Raw genomic sequence first — 26,580 nt, 5'->3', positions numbered from 1 at the left:
AGAGAGAGAGAGAGATCTAATACATAATTATAAACTGCTAAACTCTTGAACTGGTATAAGTCTTAAAAACACACCGCTCAGGTAAGAAGCGTTTGCTCATGTCAGATCCGGACCCTTCTCTATGACACGATATTCACCTCTGCGTAATGAAAACATTTCCGAAACCCATTGCATTTAATATCCTGATTACGCTCGGCATTTCTCACTATTTTTTGCTCCAGTTTCATTCCTGCGATACAGCATGGCTGAGATAACGCTGCAATTTTCCACCTCCGCGAAGATCAGGACACCCTGTTTCATATCGCGCCATTCCAGAAACTGCAATCTGATCTTATTGCATCTCTCCGCTCTGATTCATCAGCAGTCATTTACACCTTGAAAAAATATATATAAATAAATAAATAAAAATCTGACTGAGTGCTTTAATGTTTGCCTTTGGCATTTCGCAGCAAAGCAGAGTAACACTGAGGATTTCAGATGTATAGCTTGAAAAGCATTGCCATTTATTTATTCATTTGTTGATGTTTAGCTCTGATGCACTTCCAGTGGAAGGTAACCTTAAGATACATGTTTCAGTTCCAGCACGATGTCTGTGAATCCTTTTGTGCTCTTTCTTTAAATAGACGAATGAACAACTTGTTATTTATGCCGTGCACTCTTGAATTCCGCCTCGGTCAGATGGTATTAATAATTTCTTTTTTCATACAAACACATCTTCTTCTATTACAGTAGCATTGTATTCAACACATAAACAATAAATAACAAACATCGATTTTGGAAGGAGTCTCCAGGGTCAGTCGGAGGTGGATATGGATCATGAAGTTACAGACAGACGAGTGTAGATGTTGCGGTTTCTCTGTAACATAACATGTTTTCATGTAGTCCACAACACTAAATGCAACTTCCAAATGGTTAAAAAATGATGACACATTGCTGTTCAATAAATATAAACATTTTTAATCTTTGGCTTTTTTTTGTGGATTCTGGTGAGCTGATATTTGGAAAAGTAAACCGTCTCTTGTAATTGTCTCTTGTATTAATTTATGAACCTACAAACTATTACACTAACACATCATAAACCTTTAAAATGCTTTAAATATATCTCCTACGCAAAATCATTTCCAAGTCCACCTCAACCAGAGAGAATGTGTTTCACGAACGATGTGTAGTTGATGCATCCGTTGGCGTCCTCTTGCCCCGCCATGAGTCGATCCACCTCATCCTCGCTCATCCTTTCTCCGAGCGTCGCGAGAACGTGACGCAGTTCTGCCCCCATGATGGTTCCGTTGCCTTCTTTATCAAACACCCGCAAGCCCTCAACAAAGTCCTCGAAGCTGCCCTTGTTCTTAGACTTGGAGATGTGCTGCAGCATGGGCAGGAAGGTCTCAAAGTCCAGCATCTTGCTGTTCATTTCCTCGGGACGCGGCTTCCCGAGGACCTTGAGGACGTCGGCGTTGGTGGGGTTCTGCCCGAGCGCTCTCATCACGTCTCCGCACTGAGCGTAAGTGATCTTCATCTCGTTCAGTGGTGTGCGGTCGAACAGCTGAAAGGCTTCCCTGAACTCCTCGATCTGGTCAGGCGTGAACTCCAGCGTCACGGTCTTCGGGTCGAATGCGGGTTCTTTGGGAGGCTCGGGTTGGGCAGGAGGTGCAGCCGGTGCGGCCTCTTTTTTCGCCTCCGGCTTCTTCGGCTCAGGCTTTTTGGGCTCCGGCTTCTTGGCTTCTACTTTCTTGGGGGCCATTGCTGCTGTGGATGAGGGACTCTTTTTAATTACGTCTGGGATTATTGTTATGTTTTGAGGTCAGAGAGAGCGAGGCAGGTCAGAAAGCTCAGGCCACAGAGGATGAGATCCTCTGGTGGAGCTTTTATATCAGCTCGCCCTAGGGAGGAGAGATTAGGTCCACTGGAGATGGTCCTATGGAACTCTATAAAAGGAAGAAGTCCAAAATAGATCAGACTGGACACGACGCCAAACAATGAGCTATTGTTTTCAGCTGCTAGCACAGTCAGATGAGTTCCATCAGCTGTAACTGCTAGAGCAGGCTTTTCTAGGATAAATCACCAGATTTGTTTTTTCAATGCTTTATCTTAATGTTTTATGTAAGCTAGCACTGAAAATTAAAAAAGAATTTAAGAAGTGCACATTTTAAACATGAATTAAATACAGGATAATAATACAAGACTAATGTGGTTAAGTAATAATGAAAACTTCATTCACTGAGGCAGATCACTGGGTCTGTGTTATCATTAATCACGTCCTACTCCTAAATAATTAGCTTGCGATTTTGTCCCAGAAATCTCACTTGTTCAGTCTACATATAGATCTATTCAACATTTATTCTGCACATGATCCCCTTCCGTGATATATCCAAGCTCCTTTTTTTTGTACACAGTGCATGTACTTTTCTTACTATTCTACCCTTTTAGTCCTTGGGAACACAGATGAAAAGCATAATTCATCATGAGTCACGATAAAGTACAGCGAGAAAGCAGAGCGAGAAAATAAAGCCGTTTAATTTAGTTGCACACAAGGTTGCTGGGAAACTGCCTTTCCAGCACTCATGCTGAAATTATTTTGGGCAATGCATACTTTATGACTTGGCCTTAGGCAAAGTTGAGGTTTGAAAGTTTTGAAGCGTCTGCCAAATTCTCCTTTCTCTCGGTGGATTCGTCAGTCAGTGCTTTTTTACTTTTATTATTATTATTTTTTCATGGCTCCCAATTGACAACTCATTGTACAGTAATAACTCCAAGCGACAGCAGTATGAGGCTGTATGCGCTGAACAAAAGTAATAAAACCTGTATGTATGCGCATATACAGTATATATATATATATATATATATATATATATATATATATATATATATATATATATATGTACAGTTCGCTCTTTGAGATGATTGGCCAGAAACATGTTGATTAATGGTCTGTAACAGCAGCTCTGACAGCAATGCAGCTGCAAATGACACATTTATATTAACACACTTGTTCAGTGGTTTATATTATTTTATAGTAAGAGTGTATTCGTTTATTGGGACGTGTACAATAAGTGATGGAATAGATAATGTTAATCATTGGATTAGTAAAGTGCACTTATGTTCAACATTCATGGAAGGAGTCTCCAGTGTCAGTGCTTTGTAAAGCTGTAAAGTCTTTAGGGCAAAATGAGGTTACAGTTACAGTATGTGTTTTCTGCTGGTTTTGAGAATTGTGGGAATTAAATCTGCAGTATGGTAGCCTCACACCTCAAGCGCCGTGGGTTCGAGTCCCGCCTTCGGTTTCTGACCACAGTCCAATGTCATGCAGAGAAGAATAATTGCCATTTCTGAATTGACCTTAGCGTGTGTGTTTATGTGTGTGTGTGTGTGTGTGTGTGTGTGTGTGTGTGTGTTCAAACATACTACCTTTTATTTTTTTAGTTTATTCTTTAATGAATAAAAAACCTATATAAAGGAACCTCTGCATCTTCTCGCTACTTTATTATTTCTCTTTACTTCTTATATTATAATCTACATTCAACATTCGAGTTTTATAAGAAACCATATATATATATATATATATATATATATATATATATATATATATATATATAGTATTATATGAGTATTAATATCCTATCTATATATTTCCTATCTATGGTCTTTACAAACTGTCCCCCAACATGGTAACACAACCTTTGCATGCAAATAAGCCTCTATATTTAGGCTCGTGGTAAATCAGGGCCTGTGGTGTTATCTCAGCTGAGACAACCCCTAGATTCAGAGGTCAGGAGGTCAATGCTGTTAAGATTTAACATTTGTTTAGCACTCGTTAATGTTTGCTGAACATTTATGGAAGGGGACTCTAGTAAAACTGCATGTTACTGCATGCCTTGCATTTTTTTTTTAAATACACAGCAGGTCATCTGTTGAGTTTGGTTGTATTGTTTAATACAAGAGTCTCATCTTGTGGTGTTTATTGGGGGACAAATGGTTCATTCATTAAACTCTGTCAATACTGTCTGAACGGCTGGCACAAGTGGGTGTTAACTGCCATGAAATTGGCAGAGCTCTCGAAATTGGGTCGCTTTTTGTTTTGTGCGACATGCCAACTTTTTGTTTTTTATCTTTTTAATCTGTACTGCTTTCGTCTTCGCCTGGAAAGAAGAAAACCCATTTTAGCAAGTAGTAAATTCCAGTAGAGGCATTTATCTTTATGTTAGGCCATGCCTCCTCTCTGAATGTCATGGCATTCTGGTGCGACATATAGTAAATTGTTCATTTTGTCCAAACTAAACCAATTAGATGCTCAAAGTACTGAAACGCTCACTCACGACCCTGCATTTGGGGTCGTTTCATGCTAACAACAACAAAAACAACAGCAGCATCAACACAAAACTGGTTAGTCAGTGTTAAGCTTTAAAAATGTTTGGGAACTGTACACCTGAGGATGAGCAGGATATAAAGGAGCCAGCAGAAACGCAGGTACAGTACATCGCAAATCTGCTTCTCTGGCACTTACGCTCTAGATAGAAATACACAAAGTAAGCGCAAAGGAGTCATCTAGTGATTCAACATCGTCTCCACACAGACACAAGCTGCCAGAAATCATATGACTGAAAACAAGAGCAGAGCTGGAAAATACAGCTAAAAAAAATAAAAAACAGCAAAACATAAACTCTGGAGGAAATAAAGGTCGATGTTTAATGATTATTTAAAATCTGATTATTTCTAATTTGTTTTTGGTTTCGAAAGTTTGCAAATGTAACTTAGAAAAGAATGTGGATTATTTACAGTTCTAAAAGTCTGGAACCACAGCCTTTTAGAACTCTTAATATTTTTTGCTTGTTTTCAATTTATATATATATATTCTTTCTCTTATTATAGAAACAAATGGCATTGAAACCAGCTCCAGAAGACGGAACAGAACCAGACCTAATAATACTTTTTCTTTTGGCTGATTTCAAGTCAGTAGTCTACCAGAATTGGCCCAGAACAATCTACAGCACTAAAGTAGGAAACACTCTCCACATGGAACATCATCCAATCTGATAGATCTAAGAAATGTTCAGTGTTCTTGTATTTAACGTTTACACAAATGTTGCCTGTCAATTTGTGCACTTGCAGTAATTCCATCCATCCATCCATCCATCCATCCATCCTGTTTAGAGGCATGGTGGGCCTGGTGCCAAGGCAACTTAGAGCACAGTGAGGTACAGTACTCCATGGAGGGGGTGCCAGCCTATCACAGGGCACAACAGGCAATTTGGAAATGCCAATCATTTCTCCATTCATCATAAGTCATGCATTATAAGATTATTTATGGATGGCATGGTGATGTAGTAGTTAGCACTGTCACCTTGCACCTCCACAGTCAATGGTTTGATTTCTGCCTTCCGTCTGTGTGTATGGAGTTTACATGTTCTCCCTGTGCTTGGTGGGTTTCCTCCAATCCAAAGAAATGAGGATTAGGCTAATTGGTTGTGCCAAAATTTCCTGTAGTGCATCTGTGTGTGTGTGTGTGTGTGTGTGTGTGTGTGTGTTTCATGTCCAAAGTCTCCTGGGATAGGCTCCGCGGCCCCATGACCCTGTGTACAGAATAAGCAGTAGAGACGATAAGTGACCGTTGAGGTTGTTCTGATCTCAAGTGGATGTTAGTCATCTCTCCATGTTTGTCTAAAGGAGTCGACTCTTCACCAAATGAATCAGTAATGATCGAAACTCGTGCACAAATTTAAAGACGAAAGAAGTGCAATCAATATAACATCAGGTTGTGAATTATTGTGATTTAAGCTTTGAAACACTTTTCTCTTTCTCAAGATGGCTCATTTCTTATAAGTCCATTCTTAAAAGCAGAAAGTCTTGCGGATCTCATCACCCCATGAGTTGTGTAATTGGCGAAACTTTTCAGCGGGGTCTTCTTCCTTATAAATATTTATTTTTTTCCGATGAAGAAATCCACATTTCTCTCTCTCTCTCCCTTTTTGATTTGCCTGAAAATGAGTCTGTGGAGCTGGAATGCCTCATCTGTACTTGATGGAGGCACATCGAGAGCCACTTGCTATCCTTACAAATCTTTCCCTCGCCCCCGAGAGGTTAATCAATGTGCAGTCGAGCAAATCGATAGCGCCACTCAATGACGCTGGAAAGTAACCATTATCATCAACTCACTCTATCGAGAGCAAAAATGCGACAGAGGGGCAAAAAAAAAAAATGAGAGGAAAGAAGCGAAAATTTTTGCTTACATGCCAGGGTTGTGCTTAAACCGATTTGCGATGTTCGACTCTTATTCAGGGCATCGTGAATTCATTACCTCGGAGGTGCACATGCAGGGACCTCTCTTGATTAGCCGATGGACTTCATGGCCATGGCGCAGAGAGCCAGAACGCAATCAATATTGTTTTCTCTGGAGGTTCTACAGTATGTGGGATTTCACAGGTGTCTCCATGACAACAGAAAGCTGGGGGCCGAGTAACCAGTGCGGCATTTCATTAAATTAAATTATTTATTTTATAGTTTTTTTTTTTTCTGGATTTACAAAGCTCCATGTAGATGAAGGGTGGTACAGTACATTCGGATGTTATCGTGCTTTAACATATTTGTAGATTTCTAAAATATTGAAAATGCATTTATTTGTAATGTGTGTTTATCAAAGGGAATTAGTTATTAAGCAAACTGTAACAAAAGTACAGTGTCGCCCCAAACTAAGATCTGAGTCTGTAATATATAGTGTGTCCCTACTGTATATGTTGTGATATATATATATATATATATATATATATATATATATATATATATATATATATATATTTATCTCTATTAGTACTACTTTTAATAATTAAATCTTGAAAAAAGAATTGATTGCGGATGATGGATAAGTGATGATGTGGAAGGAAACATTTGATCCCAGGTTGTGGACGGAGAGAGAGAGAGAAGAGAAATGTGTAACCAGCAGGTAGTGTGTGATTGTTCTCACCTGTGTGTTATTACCTCAGCTACCGTCTCTATATGTTTTTTTTTCTTTCAGTCCACGCCGTGAGCCGGTGAGAGAGAAACAGAGGTGGCGGATTCTGCACACAACACACATGATAACTGAACCCGAGCCAGAATGTGAAGAAACTGTGAACTGTTCACACTGATTGCTTCTTTTGTTTTTTCATTTATTTATTTATTTATTTATTTATTTTTAACTTAATGAGACCATGTTCTGGAATACACTTAGTAAAAAAAAAAAAATTTAAAAAGTGCAAAAATATATTCTGGTATATGCCGATGTGTGTAGTGCAGCAGGTGGTCAGAGTTAGACGTTTCTTTCTGTTTATTTGATGCATGAAGGTGTGCTACATTATCATAAAACAGGTTACTGTTAAACCTCCACACAACAGTGTTCTGTAGAAGAAGCTGATATGTTTTTCTTTGTCTGCTTGGTGAACGTACTTGACCTCTGGCTAAGTGGCCTTACAAATCAAATTCAAACTTTATTTGTCACATACACAGTCATACACAGTGCGATATGCAGTGAAATGCTTAGACAACTGCTCGTGACCTAAAAATAAAAGAATAGAAATAGGAAATAAATATGAAAATTAAAATAAAGGGTAAATTTAACTAGGAAAGAATAAAATAAAATATACAAATAAAAGTTAAAAATAAAATAACTGTACAACAAAAATACATAATATAGAAAATATATGAAGAAATGTAGAACAATAAGAGCAGCGGAATAAATGGTAATAAAAGAATGGTAATGTCCAGGGTTGTGCAATTCACATATATAAAGTGATTAATGCAGTGCAAATATGCTTAAAGGGATTTATTTAAAGTGACTTGTGATGGAGTGATTTGATGAGCACGAAGTGTAGTTGTGCAGTGACCACTAGTGCAAACGAATGTCCAGAATGTCCAGTGTGTGTGTAAAAAAAACATATGTGTGTGTCAGTACTGTGTGGTGGTGTGATGTGATTGAGAGCTCGTCTCGCCTGCGGGAAGAAGCTCCTCCTCAGTCTCTCTGTGTTGGCCTTCAGGGAGCAGAATCGCTTTCCTGACCTCAACAGAGAGAACAGTCCATTGCTGGGGTGGATGAGGTCCTTCACGATCTTCCTGGCCTTGGTCCAGCACCGCTTGCTGTAGATCGAGTGCAGGTCAGGGAGCTCGGTGCGGATGGTGCGCTCAGCTGATCGCACAACCCTTTCTAGAGCTCGTCTGTCCTGCATGATGCTGTTCCTGAACCAGGTTGAGATGTTTCTCGTTAGGATGCTCTCTATGGTGCAGGAGTAAAAGTTCCTGAGCACCTTGGAGGGCAGTCGGAAGTCTCTCAAGCGTCTGAGGTGGTAGAGACGGCCTTCCCTTACCTTTTTTATCTAAAAAAATTAACACTGTCTGATTTTCATTAAATTCGTACCATGCATTTAGGAGACAAAAACAAACACAGCCTTGCACTTAGCTTCTTCCTGTTACACTCCTGAGCTGAGATCTAAGTGCTGTAGTATGTACTGTATATGTAAAGAGTCGAAGTTAAATTTTGTTATCACTCACTTATCGTCTATACAACTTTATCCTGTATTCAGGGTCGCGGGGGGGGCGGGGGGTGGGTGGTTGTGGTCTGGTTGGAGCCTATCCCAGGAGGCTTAGGGCACAAGGCAGGGTACACCCTTAACAGGGTGCCAATCCATTGCAGCGTGCACATTAACACATTACAGGGAATTTGGGAACGCCAATTAACCTAATTTGCAGGTCTTTGAACTGTGGGAGGAAACACACCAAGCACAGGGAGAACATGCAAACTCCATGTACACAGAGACAGGAATCAAGCCTTAGCCAGGAATCAGTGACAGTGCTAACCACTACACCACCGTGCCACCTGCTAACTTCTGTTACATCTGTATGAGACTCAAACAAAGTGCACCCCAGTATTAGCCATGAGCATCTTAAAATACAATGTGAAATTGGTGAAAATCTAAGAACACAGATTTTTTTTTTTTCTTACAACAAACACAAAGGCTTTTAAACAACAACAAAAAACCCATACCTGTTTACCTGAAAAACAAAACAAAATGTTAATTTCTCTGAATTTCATCTTATTCACACTGTACATTAGGGATTAACACAGGGGTGCACTTACTTTTGTCCTGTCTCATTCCTGAGCTGAGATCTCACCCTACGATTTAGGATATATTACACCTAATAAATCCAGGTCTGTCACTTAAAAAATGCTTTAAATTTTGAAAATCCTTCAACGGTGCAGCAGGTGGAGAGATTCAGGATGAGTTCCTCTCTGTGGAGCTACAGAAACGACGTGAAGCACATCATCATGTGGTGTGTCCAGGGCGAGCTCAGATCTCGTTGTGCCACTGTGTTTGTTTTTGTCTTCTTAACGCACTGTATGAATTTAATGAAAATCAAACAATGTCGATTTAATGGGTGCACTTAGTTTCGTCATGCCATGCTTCTGAGCTGAGATCTGAGCTTCCAGGTTCCAATATATTACACTCAATATAGTATATAGAGTTGGGGTGCAGAAATTTAAACACGTCACTGATGTGCATCGGTTATGGTACATGTGTATATAGTACACGAGTTGTCTGTGTTGACAGAGACGTAGCATATTAACGACAGCTGATTAGATGTGCTTTTTCCTTTCAGCACACAACAGCTTGAGAGTCAGAGAGTTCAAGAATGAGTTGAACAGTTGGAGTTGACACGAGTCTGGATGCAACTCACACAATACGTGAACTTGAACCTAGACGTGGTGAAGCCTTGATGAATTTGGAGCGTGACTGGCTTTTTTAAAAATGTTTTATTGTATTGTGTTTTACACATTATGTTTATCACATGCACAGTTTTGCACTAAAAGAACATTTTAGTACTTTTGATTTGAATGAAATATGAAATAAAACACTGTGTTGTGCTTTTATAGGAAATTAATCCATAAGGTTGTGGTGTGATGGAGAAGTGTTACTGTGACCAATGCAGAATTGTGTTTTTTTTTTGTTTGTTTTCTTTTTGTACCACAACACTATGCCTACATCAATGTATTTCCAGTTAATTAACCGATGCTTGTGTACATTTCATTTATATATTTTTCTTAAAACTTTAGCTTCTTAACTGTCAAAGCAGAAGTGGACGATTTAATATCTAGCGTAATTAACTATTATTATTTATATTGCTTTGATATATGATAATGTATGACACGCTACCCAGTTAAGTTTATTTCGGTCTTAATTGTGGTCTTCTGTCCTCAAATTGAACATAAACAATGCTTTCATTCTGGCTTGCATCTTTATTCTCACTTGCTGTGTTTAATCCAACACGACCTCCTTTCATGCATTTATAAAAATCTGCACAGTTCTGCAGGTGTGTTATTACATTTTTCTACGCTGGGTGCTTACTGTGTGCTACTGATTGCCTGGTGAGCTGTGTGAGACATTTTTCAATCGGGGAAGAGAGTGTTTAAATGTGTTCACCCCAAACCTGTGTATTTTACTGGGAGTAAAAAAAAAAGGACAGGCTCCTATATTAACTCGGGAACATGACAGTGTGAAACTAATTGAAGTTCACTGATAAGCTTTAACTCCCTACTGTTTGGTGTGAATTTGGTAAAAACGTTGAAACCCCCCATGTAAAAAAATGACCTTTAACTTTTTTACACAATCAATGTTTTTTGTTAATTTTTATTTAATTCTTCTTTTGCATTAAGGAGGCAGAAATTCACCCAAGGGTGCACTTAGTTTTGTCCACTTACACATCTAAACTGAATGCCTGTGCAGTATACAGTATACTGTACATGTATGCAGTCAGAGTTATTTCCTGTTATATCCAATATGTTAATGGAAAAAACATATATATATATATATTTACAGGTCAAATTTTACAGATGAATTTGTAATAATTATTTAAAAATAATTACAGTGACATTACATAAACATTACTCCATCAGTTTGGTGTCTATCACTTAAGTATTTCGCTCCTAAACCTGTACATTTTCCATTATATTGAAATAAGAGGTTGATTTCTCAGCTCACAAACATAACAGAATGAAACTAAGTGACCTTCCTAAAGTACAGTGTGAACATTGTAAACATCTAACTGTACTCGTTTTTTTTTTATATATTTTCAATATATTGCACTTAATATAGTTTACAGGTGCATAAATTTACACACCTCATTGATGTGCATTAGTTATAGTACATGAGTATGAATGAAAATAAAACAGGAGAGGAACAAATAACGTTTCTAAAGAGGCTGTGATGGATGAAGATTAAATCTACTGAAAGGCGTTTGATGCAGTTGATCAGAGGACGAGTAGGTTCACCAAGCGGAAAAAAAAGAGCTTCTGCTACATAACACTGATGTGAAGAGGTTTAAACAAAAACTGTTTCATGATCCATGCTGTGACTATCCAGTACAGAGATGGACATCTGTTTAATCTCACCACCTGCTGCACTACACACATCGGCCAAAGATGGAAGAATGATTACTGAAAGTAAAAATGAAAAGCTGTATCTCAGGTCGGGAGCATGACAGGACAAAACTAAGTGCACCCCTGTGTTAGTCTGTAGCTCCCTAATGTTTGGTGAGAATTTGGTAAAAATCTAAGAATGTTGATTGTTTTACTAAAAAAAAAAAAAAAAAAAACACACACACAAAGGCTAACACCCCTTACACCTTTTAATAGGGAAAAACATCATCACTGTCTGATTTACATTAAATTCCTACTCTGCATTACTGTACTGTAAGTCCTGCAAAGACAAGCACTGGAGTGAACTTAGTTTCCTCCTTTAACACTCCTGAGCTGAGATTTAATATGTAGTAAAACTGTGCATGATGCAGTGGGAGTTAATCTCTGTTATATCCAGTATATTTATGGCAATTTTTTTATTTATTTTATTATTTATCTACTTCTACATACCTCAATAAGCTACTCGTTTACACTGTTTAACTTCTGCAATAATGTCTGTCTCTCTATTTATCATTTAATTACTGTACAAATGTCCAATATCTTTCAGGTACTACAGTATACGTAGTCTGCTTGTCGATGTGTTTCTGTCTACTGTTTTATTTTATTTTATTTTATTTTTATTTAATACTTAATGTATATAGTTATTGTAGTTGCATCATTTAGAAGTTGGTATCTAGCATTAAAGTATTTGTGCCACCAAACCTAGAACTTTACCCATACAGTATATTGAAATAAGTGCATTTTGCAGGATAAAAATAAGTGCACCCCTGTCTTGGATGTGTTCTTCTTAATGTAATGTACAGTAGATACAGTATTATTACTGAAAAATGAAAAACACAAAGACCTGAAAATGAAATCAAAAGTTTCATGATTTTGACCAGACTCACACTAATTAAGACAAGGGGTGCACTTACTTTGTTCCTGTCTCACTTCTGAGCTGAGATCTTATCCTACAGTTTATACAGTAATATATCACCCAATAAAACATATCATAACGCTATAATATACAGGTTTGAACACCTCAATGATGATTAATTAAACTACTACAGTATGATGTGGCTCTAATGAAGCTACAACTCCAAAATTCCGTCAATCTGAATTAAAAAGTCAACTAATTAAAACAGACTTTTTTAACAGCAGGATTATGATATGGAATTCTGCTCATGAGTGGCCTTGTTTAGCTTGGCCGTAGCACCAACGGAGGAATGCTAACATGATGAAAGGCTTGTGCGAGGAACAGCTGCCACTTGTCTGGTCCAAAGGGGGTCGACTGGGGCTCTCCTGGGCTTCTGACTCACTCTCTAAGACCTCAAGAACACCGAGCCTCAAGCCTGCTGTCCTTTTATTAGATCACTCAGCTCATTTGGACTGCAGTGAAAATGTCAGGCGCGACATCACTCACGTTCACCGTGGCTCGCACTCAGACCAAACCTCTGCGCGATTCTCTTCCCGGAGTGCTCAGCTGCTGCTCGCACTGGGAGCTTCCCCCACTTGGTCGCCCCCGGGTCTCCGTCATGGCCCTGATTCCCTCTTTATCTCCATGCTTAAGGGTTCAGAAGTGCTCTGACTGGATTGTGTGAGGGCTGAAAAGCATGGATGCTAACAGGGGAAGGCCAATATTTTGAGGAGGTATTTTGAGTGACAGCAGCAGCAGCAGCTGGAGGGAGAAAAAGACATATTGTAAATTGTAAATGCGATACCCTGGTGAGTCCTTGGGGTGACTGTGGTGTAGCATGCTAACGGTGCGTACGTGTCCATCCACAAACACACAGTGTCCAGACTAAAAAACGCTTGGTTCCCCATAAATGTTTATTTAGATCCAAAAGTGTGCTACAAAAATCTGGTGATCTAATGGATGGATATCACTCATCTCGTCAAACTTCATTACACAATGATTCACAGATAGTGAGCCATTTTCCTGCTATACAGTATTACAGCCATTAACTTAAAAACACAGTTATAAATATAAAGAGCATGAAAACACAACATGGACAAGAAAAACTAACTGCACCATGCAGGAACACATCTGGATCATTTTGGGAGGAGTCTCCAGGGTCATAGGTAAAGCTATCTATCTACTCTATCTATCTATCTATCTATCTATCTATCTATCTATCTATCTATCTATCTATCTATCCATCCATCCATCCATCCATCCATCCATCCATCCTATTCAGCATCATGGAGATGCAAGGCCACATATTTCTTTTATTTATTAAAATATCTTCATTCCTGCTTTGAATTTTTCCTTTATGAACTTTTGTTTTTGTCCTAATAGCTTATTAAGAAAAATAAAAAAAAGAGTCTTGCTTATAATAAGGAATGAGTGCTTAAATCTGCTAATTTATTTACTTTCAATGATGTTCCCCATTATTAAATGTTACTATAAATAGATAAAAACTCCATAAGAAACTTTATAAGGAAATCTCCGCGGTATAAGCGGAACAGAACACAAACCCTGTGATTTATTATTTTTCTATAAAACGTTGCACATTTTTTTTTTACCTTAGTTTAGTTTCAGTATTTTCGGCAGGTTTGCCCTTTAAACTTGCATCTCTCTCACACACACACACTATCTGCCTCTCTCTTTTTATTGAAAAACAAACAAAAGCATGACACACGCACTGACACTTTCTTTCTCTCTCTTCTGAACAAGCTTGGATAAGCAGGCAAGGCTCTAAAAGTCTCTCATGACCTCTAAGACAAGGACAAGGTGAATAATGGTCTTGACCTTCGCTCCATCCCAGCCTCGCTCCTGATGCAGGTTTCTGATTTCACCCAGAACGAGATGGTGATGGAGTGGACGGGTCAGGCTTAACAGATAACACACACACACACACACACACACAGAGCATAAGGCAAAATCATAGAAATTAGTAACATAAACGTACAACGAAAGACGCAAAGGCAGGCGTAATAGCAGAACAACATCATTACTTCCTCATCCGTCAGCTGGGGAATTAGAGCGAGGACGATGTTAAATATCATGTGAGTAAGGATTATTAAGGCGTAACAATAATGGCAGATTGAAGAGCAAACCTAAAAATGACGCACAAACTGGATGATGAATTCATCCTTCACACTCACATCCACCCTCGTAACCATGATCCTGAAGTTCTGACTCATCTAACGCTTGCCATTACAGACGCCGGCCGAGGGTTGCCAAAAAACACCTCAGAAACAAAAGCAACACGAAAAATCTAAAGAATCATCATCGATTATAGTTTGTGTTTTTGCTTTTGAATTGGTATAATGCTCATGCACACTCATTCCTCTGTCTATTTTTTATTTTCCTTATGAGGATGGGTCCATTGTACTTTGATTAGAAAGTGCTTTCGTGGTTTAGAGGAGGAAGAAACGGGAGTAGCTTAAGGTAAGATACTACAAAAAAACTAAACAAAAATGGAAACCTAGCAAAGCTTTTAATCTCAACCATCATAACTGTTATGTCATAATGTAACAGAATTAAATAAATAAATGCAGCAGTTGCTGGTGGTCTTTTAGGTACGTGGGTACAGGGTGTGAATCAAACCCAGGCCTTGCGAGAATCCGACCACTGAGCCACCAAATTCAAATTTTATTTGTCACGTACACAGTCATACACAGTACGATATGCAGTGAAATGCTTTTTCGACTACCAGTGACCTTAAAATAAAAACTTAAACATAGAATAAATATAAATAAAAGGTAATACGGTAGAAAATAAAGTTAACTGGTAAAATATACTGTACAAGTAAAAATAAAGACATATTGCAGTAAAAGAAATATTGCAGAAAAATGAAATTAACTAGTAAAAGTAAAAATATACTGTGCTACCTAAAATAAAATAAGAATAAAAATATACTGTATATACATAGAAATATGAAAGAAAAAAATAGAAATTTGTCCATAAGTAATTTAAAAAAATGGCTGAGGTGTGCAAATATGCATAAAGTGACCAATGTCCTATGATTAAATAAATAAAGAATTAATTAAATAAGGTATTTTACATTACCATTATAAATAAAGATCAAGTATAAATGTTATGTATGTCAGACTAATACTTTGAACCAAATGCATTCGAATCCTGTCCTCTGATTGGTCAGAAGGTGTTTCTATGCTAACGAGTCTTTTACAGCGATGCTGGAAGTATAGTATGTAGTATTTATATAGGTATTTATATTTATAGAGAGAATCTCCAGTACATAAAAGGTTATGCTTTTATTAGAACCAAGAGCAAAACTATTTGCACTATTGTTTTAGTCTTGATCTCCTTAATGCACAATGTGAATTTGGGGGAAAAATCTGCGAAGGTTCGTTAAGGACTTCAAGAGTGGGTGCACTTACTTTTGTCCAGTCAAGGTCCTCAGATAAGAGCTGATCTTTTAATTTCAAATGTGATTAAAAAAAATACAGGTTTGAGCTGGATAAATTGATTGATTGATATAAGTTAAAGCACATGTCCGGTGTGTGAGTACTGTATGGGTTTTATGTATATACTGTAACAGGAGAGAGTATAAATAACATTAATAAAGGAGCTACTGTACTGTATAATGAGTAGAGAGTTAAAGTAAAAAGAACTGCAAACTAACTTGTTTAGATGTTCACATCTCTAAACATCTAACTACATCTAAAACGACTATAATTTGAGATATAAAAGCAATTAAAATGCTTTCTGTTATTGAAACACAGCCTATTTCAAACTGGTCCCAGTAACTCTGGTGATTATTTCTCCGTAACATCACAATTTTTATTGCTTGTTTTTTTTTCAAGCACTTAAGTAAAGTCTTTTCATTACAGTACACGTATTCAGTAATTTCAAACCCAAACTAAACTGTGAGTGATAAAAAAATTAAAACATCATAATTTGTTCACATTCATAATAAATTCCTTAATGACTTTATGAAAAGGGATATTGATTGAGAATGTTAATAAAAAAATAATAATTCCAAAAAAAATGAAAAAAAATCTCATTCCAGTCTGCTGGCAATCAGTCACTGTTTTAGATCTATAGGCATTTTTTACCAGCTGAATGCTTGCTTGACTCTAATAAAGCCGTGTTCATGGCTTGCATTTCTCACAAATTGACTCGCTCACCTTTAGAAAATGAGCACCCGCTAATACTCGGTTTTCTCATTACCTTGAAATTGACGAATTCCGTCTCTTTCTGTCATAGCCAGCGCTGGAATGCAGTGCTGAAACGTGCATGTTATTTATTTTATTTCATTATTATCATTATTATTTTAAACGGACATCTGTATACACAACATAATTAAGCATGTGAGTGATAAATTGGAGCTGTTTGTGTGTATTAAGGCTTCGGTTTTCTAATTTCACGACCCGGGCCCTCGTCCTCGTGTCTTCCCCTTCTTCTCCCGGACGGAAAAATAATAGAAATTGAAAATTTACAAAAGGGGAAATGTATTTCACAGTCTAGTGAAGCAAAACAGGCAATTTGAAATTAATCAAAACATAATGCAGTTTATGATGTGATAAAGAGGCGGCGCCGGTTCGAAGCGAGCAGAATACTTTTCCCGACTCGTGCCTTTTCCCCGCTGCTTCCTATTACTACATCTCTGAACACGAGGACACGGATCACATACCCGGGCCGACGTTCAGTTTCCCCCTGAATGCAATTTTAGATCTGTGAACGGCAGAGAGAGGGGGGTCCAGGCGCAGCACTACGCCCATGCTCTTCAATCAGCCCGTGGTAAAATTGTATACCAGCGTGGTGAAAAGTGAAGCTCATAATGTGAAAAGTTTATTTTTGTGCACAAGACATGCGGGGACATCTCATCCCGGAGATACAGTATACTGTAAGTGCACATAAGGCACTATACTGAGTCTGTGCACAAAAACCCTAAGGGGCGATTTTCCTCTTCTGTAACTTTTTATTTCCACCTTATGTCCACGTTTTTCCTCCTGCTTAAGACCTAAGAATGATAAATCTTGTTGATTACTACAAATTATATTATCCTATTTTTCATTTGAATAAATCTTGATCATTCAACTTTGATAAATACCATGCAGTTCTTTGTACATAAATCGCAAATAATATTCAATTTGTCATCTTTGTTAAACCAGACAAATCATGATTCATTAGATTTATTAACCAAATATTATATCTTTAGCTAACACCTAATTTAATTGAGTAGAAATCCATTAGTTTGTTTGTTTTCCAGGGAAATTTGTCAGATAGAACAACTAAAGTTGCAATAAACAAAAAAAAAAATGTTTTTATGTTACATTTTGTTATATAAAACATTTGATACAGAAAAATATATTTAAAACAAGAATTCGTAGGGGGCAAATTTTTTTTACTGTGACAAGCTGCAAAGTGTATGTACCAACCTCGGCAGCGACCTCATTTCCCCTCCCATCTGTTCCAACCACTCAGCATTCAGCATCAGCAGTACGTGTGTCATCGTACCTGTGTTTCACTGGTTCATGCCTTAGGTTGAATGTTTGGGTTTTTTTTTGTTGTTTTTTAATGATTTATAAGTCACTGTTTGCCTTAACAAACAAAAACAACAACAACAACAACAAATCCTCTGAAACTGCTTAGATGCAGGGACTGGGCTGAAAAAAGAGCGAAAAAAACTAGATAATAATGAGAGCCAAGAAAGTCCTTCAGGAAGCCTGGAGAACTCCTTTTTATGACTACTGGACATTAAATGTACAATAAAATCTGGCTCTTTGGAAGCAAAATGTGAAGTAATTGTGGGGAAAAGCACTATGCATCAGTTAAAAAAGGTCAGGGACAAGGCTAAATTATTTTTACAAAAGAAATAATAATAATTATAATAATAATAATAATAATTATTATTATAATAATAATAATTATTATTATTATTATTATTATTATTATTATTATTTTATTGCCCCTTTATGCCCTAATAATTAATCAATGCTAAATCTTTCACTAGTGACTATAAGCTACATAAACTTACATTTATACTTCATTAACATGTAGAGAAACGAACAACTTATTTGCCAATAAAATTCCACAATCTTCCTATTTAACTTAAACCCGATTTTAAATAGTTTTTTGTGTGTTTGTTTGTTTGTAATTAATTTTATCCTTAAAATATTAAAAACGACTTTACACAAGTGTAATATCTGCCAGTTGTACACATTTGCACCAAAATCTTAAACTTGCAAAACATGTTAAAACTTTAATTTTCATTGTGTAATTTCATTATTTAATTTAAATCAATACAGAAGAAATCAATATCTTATTTACCTCCATATTACTGCATGCATGTGTAACATCCACTTTAATAAAGTTTAAACTCCTGTTTTCATAACACGGTTAAGGATGTGTTCTTTAAAGTATATGTTTTGTTGTTGTTGTTGTTGTTGTTTCTGCTGCTGCTGCTGATGGTGATTCAAACTGTGCACTTCTGAACTCTGAGGAATAATTAAAAAAAACATTAATAAATAAACATAAATAAATAAATAAAAAAGTAATTTCTTTCTCTCTCTCTCTCTCTCTCTCTCTCTCTCTCTCTATATATATATATATATATATATATATATAAATATATATATATATATATATATATATATATATATATATAGATAGATGGAGAGAGAGAGAGAGAGATAATAATAATAATAATAATAATAATAATAAATAATAATAATAATAATAATACATTTTCTTGATCTTTTACAAGAAAAATATATAATTATGAATATTAATATAATATATTAAATAATAATATTTAATATTTACTTTTTTAATTTTAAGTTTTATTTTATATTTTTATTAGTTTTATTTATTTATTTATTTAGTTATCTAAATTATTTAATGTATCTTTAAAATTATATATGGTATATACTATATATGGTAAGGAAAGAGCAGTAATTTCTTTCTTTGGTGTAAATATCCCGAAGGCTCTGACTGAGCGGATGAAAAGTTGTCACTTTACACACAAGGAGTTGTTCTTTAAAACCTAGCGCTCTATAAATACCTAGCCATGGCCTCCCCTCCCACAACAAAACACGGTGTAGTGATGACAGCTGGGGAATGTTAAGGGCTGTTGTTCTGCCCCTATAGAACCCCCTGTCCTTTATTCCCCCACCTGTCTACTCAACACTAAGAATAAGAACAATGTCCTGAGTCTCCAGGGCCTGGATTTGGAGCTCCGGCACTGGAAGGAAGTTTCCACACTATTTCTGGCCTGCTGAGTGATGCCTATTTCTGTACCTGGCTTTCCCGCCTCACACCGGGATTACGGGGCTCTTTTTAAAGTATGTTAATCTACAGTACATCACACCACTATGGAAATTTTGGCCACATTTTCCTTAAGGGTCATGTTTATAGCACGCAATTCAATAGCAGATTATCCCAGAGTGACATAAACATACGTAAATGTCTATGCATGCTCATACAGCAGTTTTGCTGAATTATTTTTTCCCCTCTCTTTATTCGATTATCTTTATCAGCTATTTAGCCAAGTATAGAAAGGAGGGATATATGCATCACACAACCAACCAACCAACCAACCAAACAAACAAACAAACAGTGAAGGTTTCTTGGAACAAAAGCAAATAACTTAAAATAAACAGCAACAACAACCACATTTTTTAAATAAATAAAATCAATAATAATAATAATAATAATAATAATAATAATGAATTTCCTCGATCTTTTTTAAAAAGTTTCACAAGGAAAAAAAATATAATTATGAATATTAGAATTCCAAACTATTTAATAACACTATTAACTTTATATTTATTATTTCCTTTTTTTATTTTACATTTATATTTTCTACTACACTTCTACTGTAGTTTTCAAAATAATTTGACGTATCTTTAAAATTATTGTTTTATATAATTTATACAGTATATATATAATGATATATAAACGCCTCTAATCTGTTAATTGGTCATTTTTCAGGCTGATAACTCCAAATTAACTTCTCATCTGAGGCAGAAGTAGGTTTTGGTCTCGCCCTCCTGGGACGGCCTTCATGAGAGCCAGTTTCATTATGGTGCTTGACGGATTTTGCAAATGCACTTGACAATACTGTTCTTGCAAACACTACAGTATTACAGAAAGGCTGACCTCTGTGTCTTAAAATAACAACTAAGTGTTGTTTTTGTTGTTGTTGCGTTATTACCAAATTCCATATGTGTTATTTTATAGTTTTGAAATCCCCAGTATTGCTGTAGAATGTAAAATAATAAATCACTAAACAAAAACAAAGGAATTTGCAAGTGACCCTAAACATTTGAACGTTATTGTCTATAAAAACCTACTGATATTGGAGTCCCAGTATTTCCAATTATGTAAATGGAACTCTTCTAGTGCATCTTGACAGCAAATGAATGAAAGAATGAATTCACAAGCAAGCAAGCAAACAAACAAACAAACAAACAAACAAACAAACAAACAAATAAATAAATAAATAAAATGTCTCTTATGAAAAACAACAAGAGGAATTTTTGGGTTTTTTTTTTTGTTGTTTTGTTTTGTTTTGTTCCAAACTGCTGAGGTATGTATTGATCTTTTTGGGTATCTATATGTTTGTTTGTCTGTTTGTTTGTCTGTTTGTTTGTTTGTTTATAGGTTTCATATTATTACATAAGCAATGTACTCTTACAGAAAGCAGTCCTGAAATAAGGTTTGTGAATATGAATTGCACTTAATGTGCCAGTATTTCTTTTAAACAGCTCATTTCCAGCTAAGGGCCTAATTTGCTCCGCTTCAAATCGCCCTAATCAAAACTACCCCCATTTTGTGTATTCTGCACATGCAATTAAAGCATTTATCTGCCAAATGCACTGCAGTTTTTCGGTCTGGGTTTGCATGGGACGTCAGGGTAACTTCAGCTGTCATTTTATTTTCTCTCAGATGAGTTAAACATTGGGAAAACGGTAAGAAACCAGGCCGACTCTACAGCTGCAGTACTTCATTACGCCGTTATTTGGAACATGGAGCCCCAGCAGTGCACGCGTTTTTTCCCCTGGCATTCCTCTCACATCGATTCGTGTTTGGGAATATATGAACGCTAATGTAGGAATCAGTATTCATCAGAGCTAGGCTCCTGCACGGCTTCATAGTCAGAAGCCAAATCAAATCTCATTACAGCCTCGTATTGCTTAATTGCTCTTTCGGCTTTGATCGTGATTTCCCAAGGTAACCAACTTTTCTAATAAACTAAATGCCTTTTGGAGAGACGCCTGCAACGGAGCTCGGGACGATTCAGAAGGATTAGGTAGTGCCGCTCCCTCTTCAGCAGACCACTGCACTGGCTTGCTTACACACAACTAGCTCCAAGGAGCTCAGAACAAGATTTAATTTGAGTTTTTGATAATGGAATTAGTGACAGATTGCAACACGTGAAGCTCTTTGATGACTTTGTCAGTAAAAGGCTTTAATTGTAAACCTGCAAGTTCATAAAGGTTTCCAACATTACTGCCATCCATAGCTTCATCCATTTCTTTATGTTTTGTTGTTGCTGTTGTTTGGACATATGGCATGCGAACAAAAAGCTGTTCTTGGATAGCATCTGCAAGGGTGTACTAAATCAAAAGAATACATTTATAGACTTTCTGTAAAGACAATGTGTGTAATGATTAGAACATGTTATAATGCATTTATAAGCTTTGGTACACATTCATAAAGCATTAAACACATGAGATGCATTTTATAATGGGTGACACAATTGTAAAAAGCAAAAACTATATTTGTAATGCATATTATATTATTATATAAGTGTAGCAACCTATTAAAGCATATTATAACACATTTATAAGACATTATAAACATTTATATGGCATCAAACACATCAGTATAGGTATTTAAGAAAGGTCATTCCAGGCTCCTAATTTACTTTTAAGATGATAAAGTAATGCTTTATAGAAAGCATAGTCATAGGCATTATAATATATATTCACATGCATTATAAGTGGTGCTATTGTATATAAGTAGTATTATAAGCACCTACTTACCCTGTATTATACTGTACAGTTTATTCTCTTAACCAACCATGCAAAGTATGCAAAGTAATATAATGTGTTATAAACACTACTCATTATGGCAAAGGAAATACTTAGGTATAATGACGTATAAACAATCATAACAAATTTGCAATGCATTTATAAGGTATTATACCTTTTTGTGCAATAAAAATAAAAGCTTTACTTTACTATACATCTCATTTTATTTATTTGTGAGAATGCATTAGAGTTTGTAGCTTTGGTTATGATGCAATTCTTAATAAAACATAGAGTGACTGTAACATCATCAAACTGTAAAAGAACACTTTATAAGTAATCCTTATACTACATTATATCACCAGTATAACCTTTTGTAATTCACAATGCACCATCTAATTTACTGGGGCTTGTTGGTGTAATTTGTTGTTAGTGTTGGAAGTTATCTAAAAAGTGTTATACATAATTAAACATCAGCAATGTCTATAAGAGCTCATGAATGAGTTATGACATGATATAAGCTTGTTGACAGTTTATTATAGCTATGACCTTCATTCAGACTTTTCTCACTATTCGTAATGTGTGAATGCAGATAATATGTTTGAAGCGTTTTCATAAATACATTAGAAAAACTGTGTGTACAATGCTTAACAATACATTATACCATGCAAAAATGTTCTCATAGTTAACTATAAATACAGTATAATCGTCAAATGATTATTATTATTATTATTATTAGTAGTAGTAGTAGTAGTAGTAGTAGTAGTAGTATTTAATTTTATTGCTTTAAGTTTTATACTTAAGTATGCATTTATGTATTAGTTTGTTCATTTGATTAATACAGAAGTGGGAGGTACAGTAACTCAATATATTTATTTCGATATTGACCTTATGTATATATTTTATGTATCTGTTTTCCATTAGTATTTTTTTTTTTTTTAAAGATTAAACATTTTTACTTTTACTCAACCAAACTCTACAGCAAATATCTGTACTCATACTTACTGGAACTACATTTTTGCATGGCTCTGCATAGTACCACCATACTAACCATACAAAGCTAGCTAGTCCATTGTGGTGCTGTGTAATATAAACTCTTGAGCAAGACAGAAGAGGAGGAATGTTGTGGCGTTGGTATTTGAAGCAGGAATTTTGCCACCTGCTGACTATTATGCATAATTGCGTGCCATGCTAATAATGAAAGAGGTGTTTGAAATCAGAAATCAGCTGGTTGCAGAGCGTGATGAAATGTAAAGCAGAGAGAGGAGAAACAGAGAGAAGGAGAGAGAGAAATTAACTTGAAAAAAATGCTGTGAGCCAATATAAGCTCTGTTTTTTATTGATACCTAAGTAAATTTGACGGTGCATACTTTTGCACTTTTACTCAAGTGCACATTCAAAAGGAGGACTTCTACTTTTACTTGAGTAATTTTTACAATAGAGAATCTCTACTTTACAGGAATTGTTTACTCAATTACAGGAATTGTGCACTTTGCCACCTATAAAAAAACAACAACATAAATGCATGTAGCTATAGATGGCAGCCATATAAACTTGCAACTAAGCAATTGATCCACATTTGTTTTTGTATTTTTTTTTGTTGTTTTTTGTTTTTTTGGTTCTAGTTTAAGTTCAGCATTATTCCATGTAAAAGCAAACATGTGATTATAAGCCCCATGGCCAAACAAGCCAGGAATAAAGTCTTCAGGCCAGGTGCACCCCCCTACCCCCCAACCCCCCCCCCCCCCCCCCCCAGCTTATATGTCAGATAATATTTTAAAACTACACTTAGAAGTCTATAACACTTAGGTCATTGGGTACTAAAGGCATTCTTCTGGTCTCATATATCAAACGTGAGGACACTCTTGAATCACGTGAAAATATAACCTAGTTAATGCTTGTAGCTAGTAATCAATACTTCAGTGTCAGTTAGGTGTGCTACAATCAGTTATGAAATCACAAAATGGAAAAAGACAAAATAAAGACCAGGAAATATATTTTAGTCATGGCATTTCGCGAAGCATAAACAGGAACAAAACGAGTCCGCTTGTAACACCTCCATCCTTAACCCTAAAACCTAACGCTCAGACTTCATTTACATTCTTATTATTCTTGTGATTCCGTCTTTCAGCCCTGAGTTGAAACCAGATCTCACTCACTCTGGGTGTTGGCCAGAATCCAATGAACCCACTTGACTTCTAGTTATGTCCACTCTCATTAATGCTGTATAGGCATTGTTGTGTCTGGATTGCTAGCATATAAGATGTAAGCCCTCGAACAAGACACGACAGGAGGAATGGGGTGGCATAAGTGTTCTTCTTTTTTTATATTTATATATATATATTTATTTATTTTTAAAGATAAAATCAAAAACAATCCCAAACCCTAACGCGTTCATCTGTTCCATGTCAAATCTTGGATTAACTCGTCTATTTATGTCAGCTTCTTCTTTGTCTCAAAGAATTATCGTACAATTTATTTTCCAGTTAAATTCTATTTTTATGAGCCTTTCTTATTTTTTGAGGTTTTATGTTTGATAACGGATTGCACCTGGTGATTGTTATCATTGCTGCTAATGCTACCTGCTTGTGAATTTTATACTGCATCGTGTTTTTTTCAAAGTAAATACCATGTTACCTTTGCAAGTTTACATCTTTCTTTCACTAATTGTACATTAAAACACCACTGTGCTTAACAGTCCTTTTCTAGCTTCTACCATATTTATTTATTTAAAGTGCTTTCAAAATACTGATGAAATAGTACATTTGAAAGCCAGACATGCATAAATGCAGCTCTTTTTATACAGCTAAACCCTTTCACAGGAAGCACAATTGACAGACTATGATGTCTAACTCAATCCTTCATCCAGCCCCCTGTCCTGCCTTCAACATCCAATTAGTTACTATCATGAAGACGGTTGAGGGTCGACCCAAGTGCAGACCTTCCTTTAACATGGTAAAGATTTATAAGGTAGGATTCTGTAGAGCACATACATCTTGATTTGTTTCGTTGCATATCCCAACTTGTTAGGAGGCTGGGGTCAGAACGCAGGGTCAGCCATAATGATGTAGGGTCCACAATAGCATCCGTGGAGCTGGGACTTGACCTGCTGACCTTCTGATCAATAACTCAAAGCCTTCAGCCTCTGAACTGCTACTCCCCCCTCACCATGCCGTAAATGTAAAATAACTTTGCGGTATCATCCGAAACCAAGCATTTGTTATTGTGTCTGTGTTATGATATTGACTATTTGCATTTTGTGCTGGTAATGAGATTGGGGTAGTGTTTCTTTCTTGATCTTTCAGGTTCCGCGCACTTCTGCCATTTCCTGCAAATCTATTGGTTGCTGCTCTTCCTGTCCTTTGTTGGTGCCGCCTCCTCCCAGATGATTGGTCCTACAGGAGATCCAGAGGCGTTCTTAAGGCCTTCAGACCACAGTGCTTTTTCTTACTGTTTATCTCATAATTGATTTTAAATGTTATTCGTGTATGACCCCCTTAGCTATGGTCCTGATTACGCTTATACTTTCCCCTTTTGATGATTGCTTCGTTTTTGTTCGCCTATTCCATGTATGACCTTTTTGCTTGTTTTGACTACGCTCTTGTGTTTGCCCCTCTTAGTTTTGTTGGTTTAGATTGTAAAAACGTATGTATATATTTGTATTTAATTCTTTATTTAGTTGCTTAGGAAGGAGTCGATGCCATTTTGTTTGCATTTTTTTTTTTTTTTCTTGGTTTATGGTTAGCAAGGGAGTAAGGGAAGAATTTTGTATTTCTGTTTCTTTATTTTTTGGTGCAGGTTGGTTGTTTCACTTTTCAAGGTTAGTTGTTTCACTTTGTCCCACCCCCCATTTTTTTTTTTTAATTACTGTTACGGCCTGACCTAGACCGGGGCGTAACAGAATTGGGGGCTCGTCCGTTGTTTTTCCTCTCCTAGTCATATTTGTTTTAGTGCGCTTGTGTTTGTCTGGAAGCATTTGTCTTTGTGGTAGGGGAGTGTTTAGTTAGTTTTTCTTAGAAATAGCTGCAAAATTTTACTTAGACCAGTTTACAATTTGCCCCACGTTAGAGCAGATTGAGCGTTGCCGTAAGGATGACTTATTGTTGCTTGCAGATTTTTATCAAATTTCAGTGTCGCGGAGTGCTACTAAGCACGATACAGTACTAAAAAGTTGCTGTACGCTGAGCTGAACAGCGCACCCGAGGCGGGTGTTGCAA

General features: G+C 36.4%; 1 protein-coding gene across 1 annotated transcript; it reads right to left on the bottom strand.

Annotated features, from left to right (window-relative positions):
- Nucleotides 1-482: 482 nt before the first annotated feature.
- LOC128512265 (myosin light chain 1, cardiac muscle-like) lies at nucleotides 483-1,826 on the bottom strand. Its single transcript, XM_053485454.1, has one exon. The coding sequence runs from the start codon at nucleotides 1,739-1,741 to the stop codon at nucleotides 1,133-1,135; it is 609 nt and encodes a 202-aa protein (XP_053341429.1). The 5' UTR covers nucleotides 1,742-1,826; the 3' UTR covers nucleotides 483-1,132.
- Nucleotides 1,827-26,580: the final 24,754 nt, after the last annotated feature.

The sequence above is a fragment of the Clarias gariepinus genome, chromosome 24, assembly GCF_024256425.1.
Source record: "Clarias gariepinus isolate MV-2021 ecotype Netherlands chromosome 24, CGAR_prim_01v2, whole genome shotgun sequence".
Taxonomy (NCBI): domain Eukaryota; kingdom Metazoa; phylum Chordata; class Actinopteri; order Siluriformes; family Clariidae; genus Clarias; species Clarias gariepinus.
Note: the sequence above shows the minus strand (reverse complement) of the source record. Positions and strands in the feature narration are given on the sequence as shown.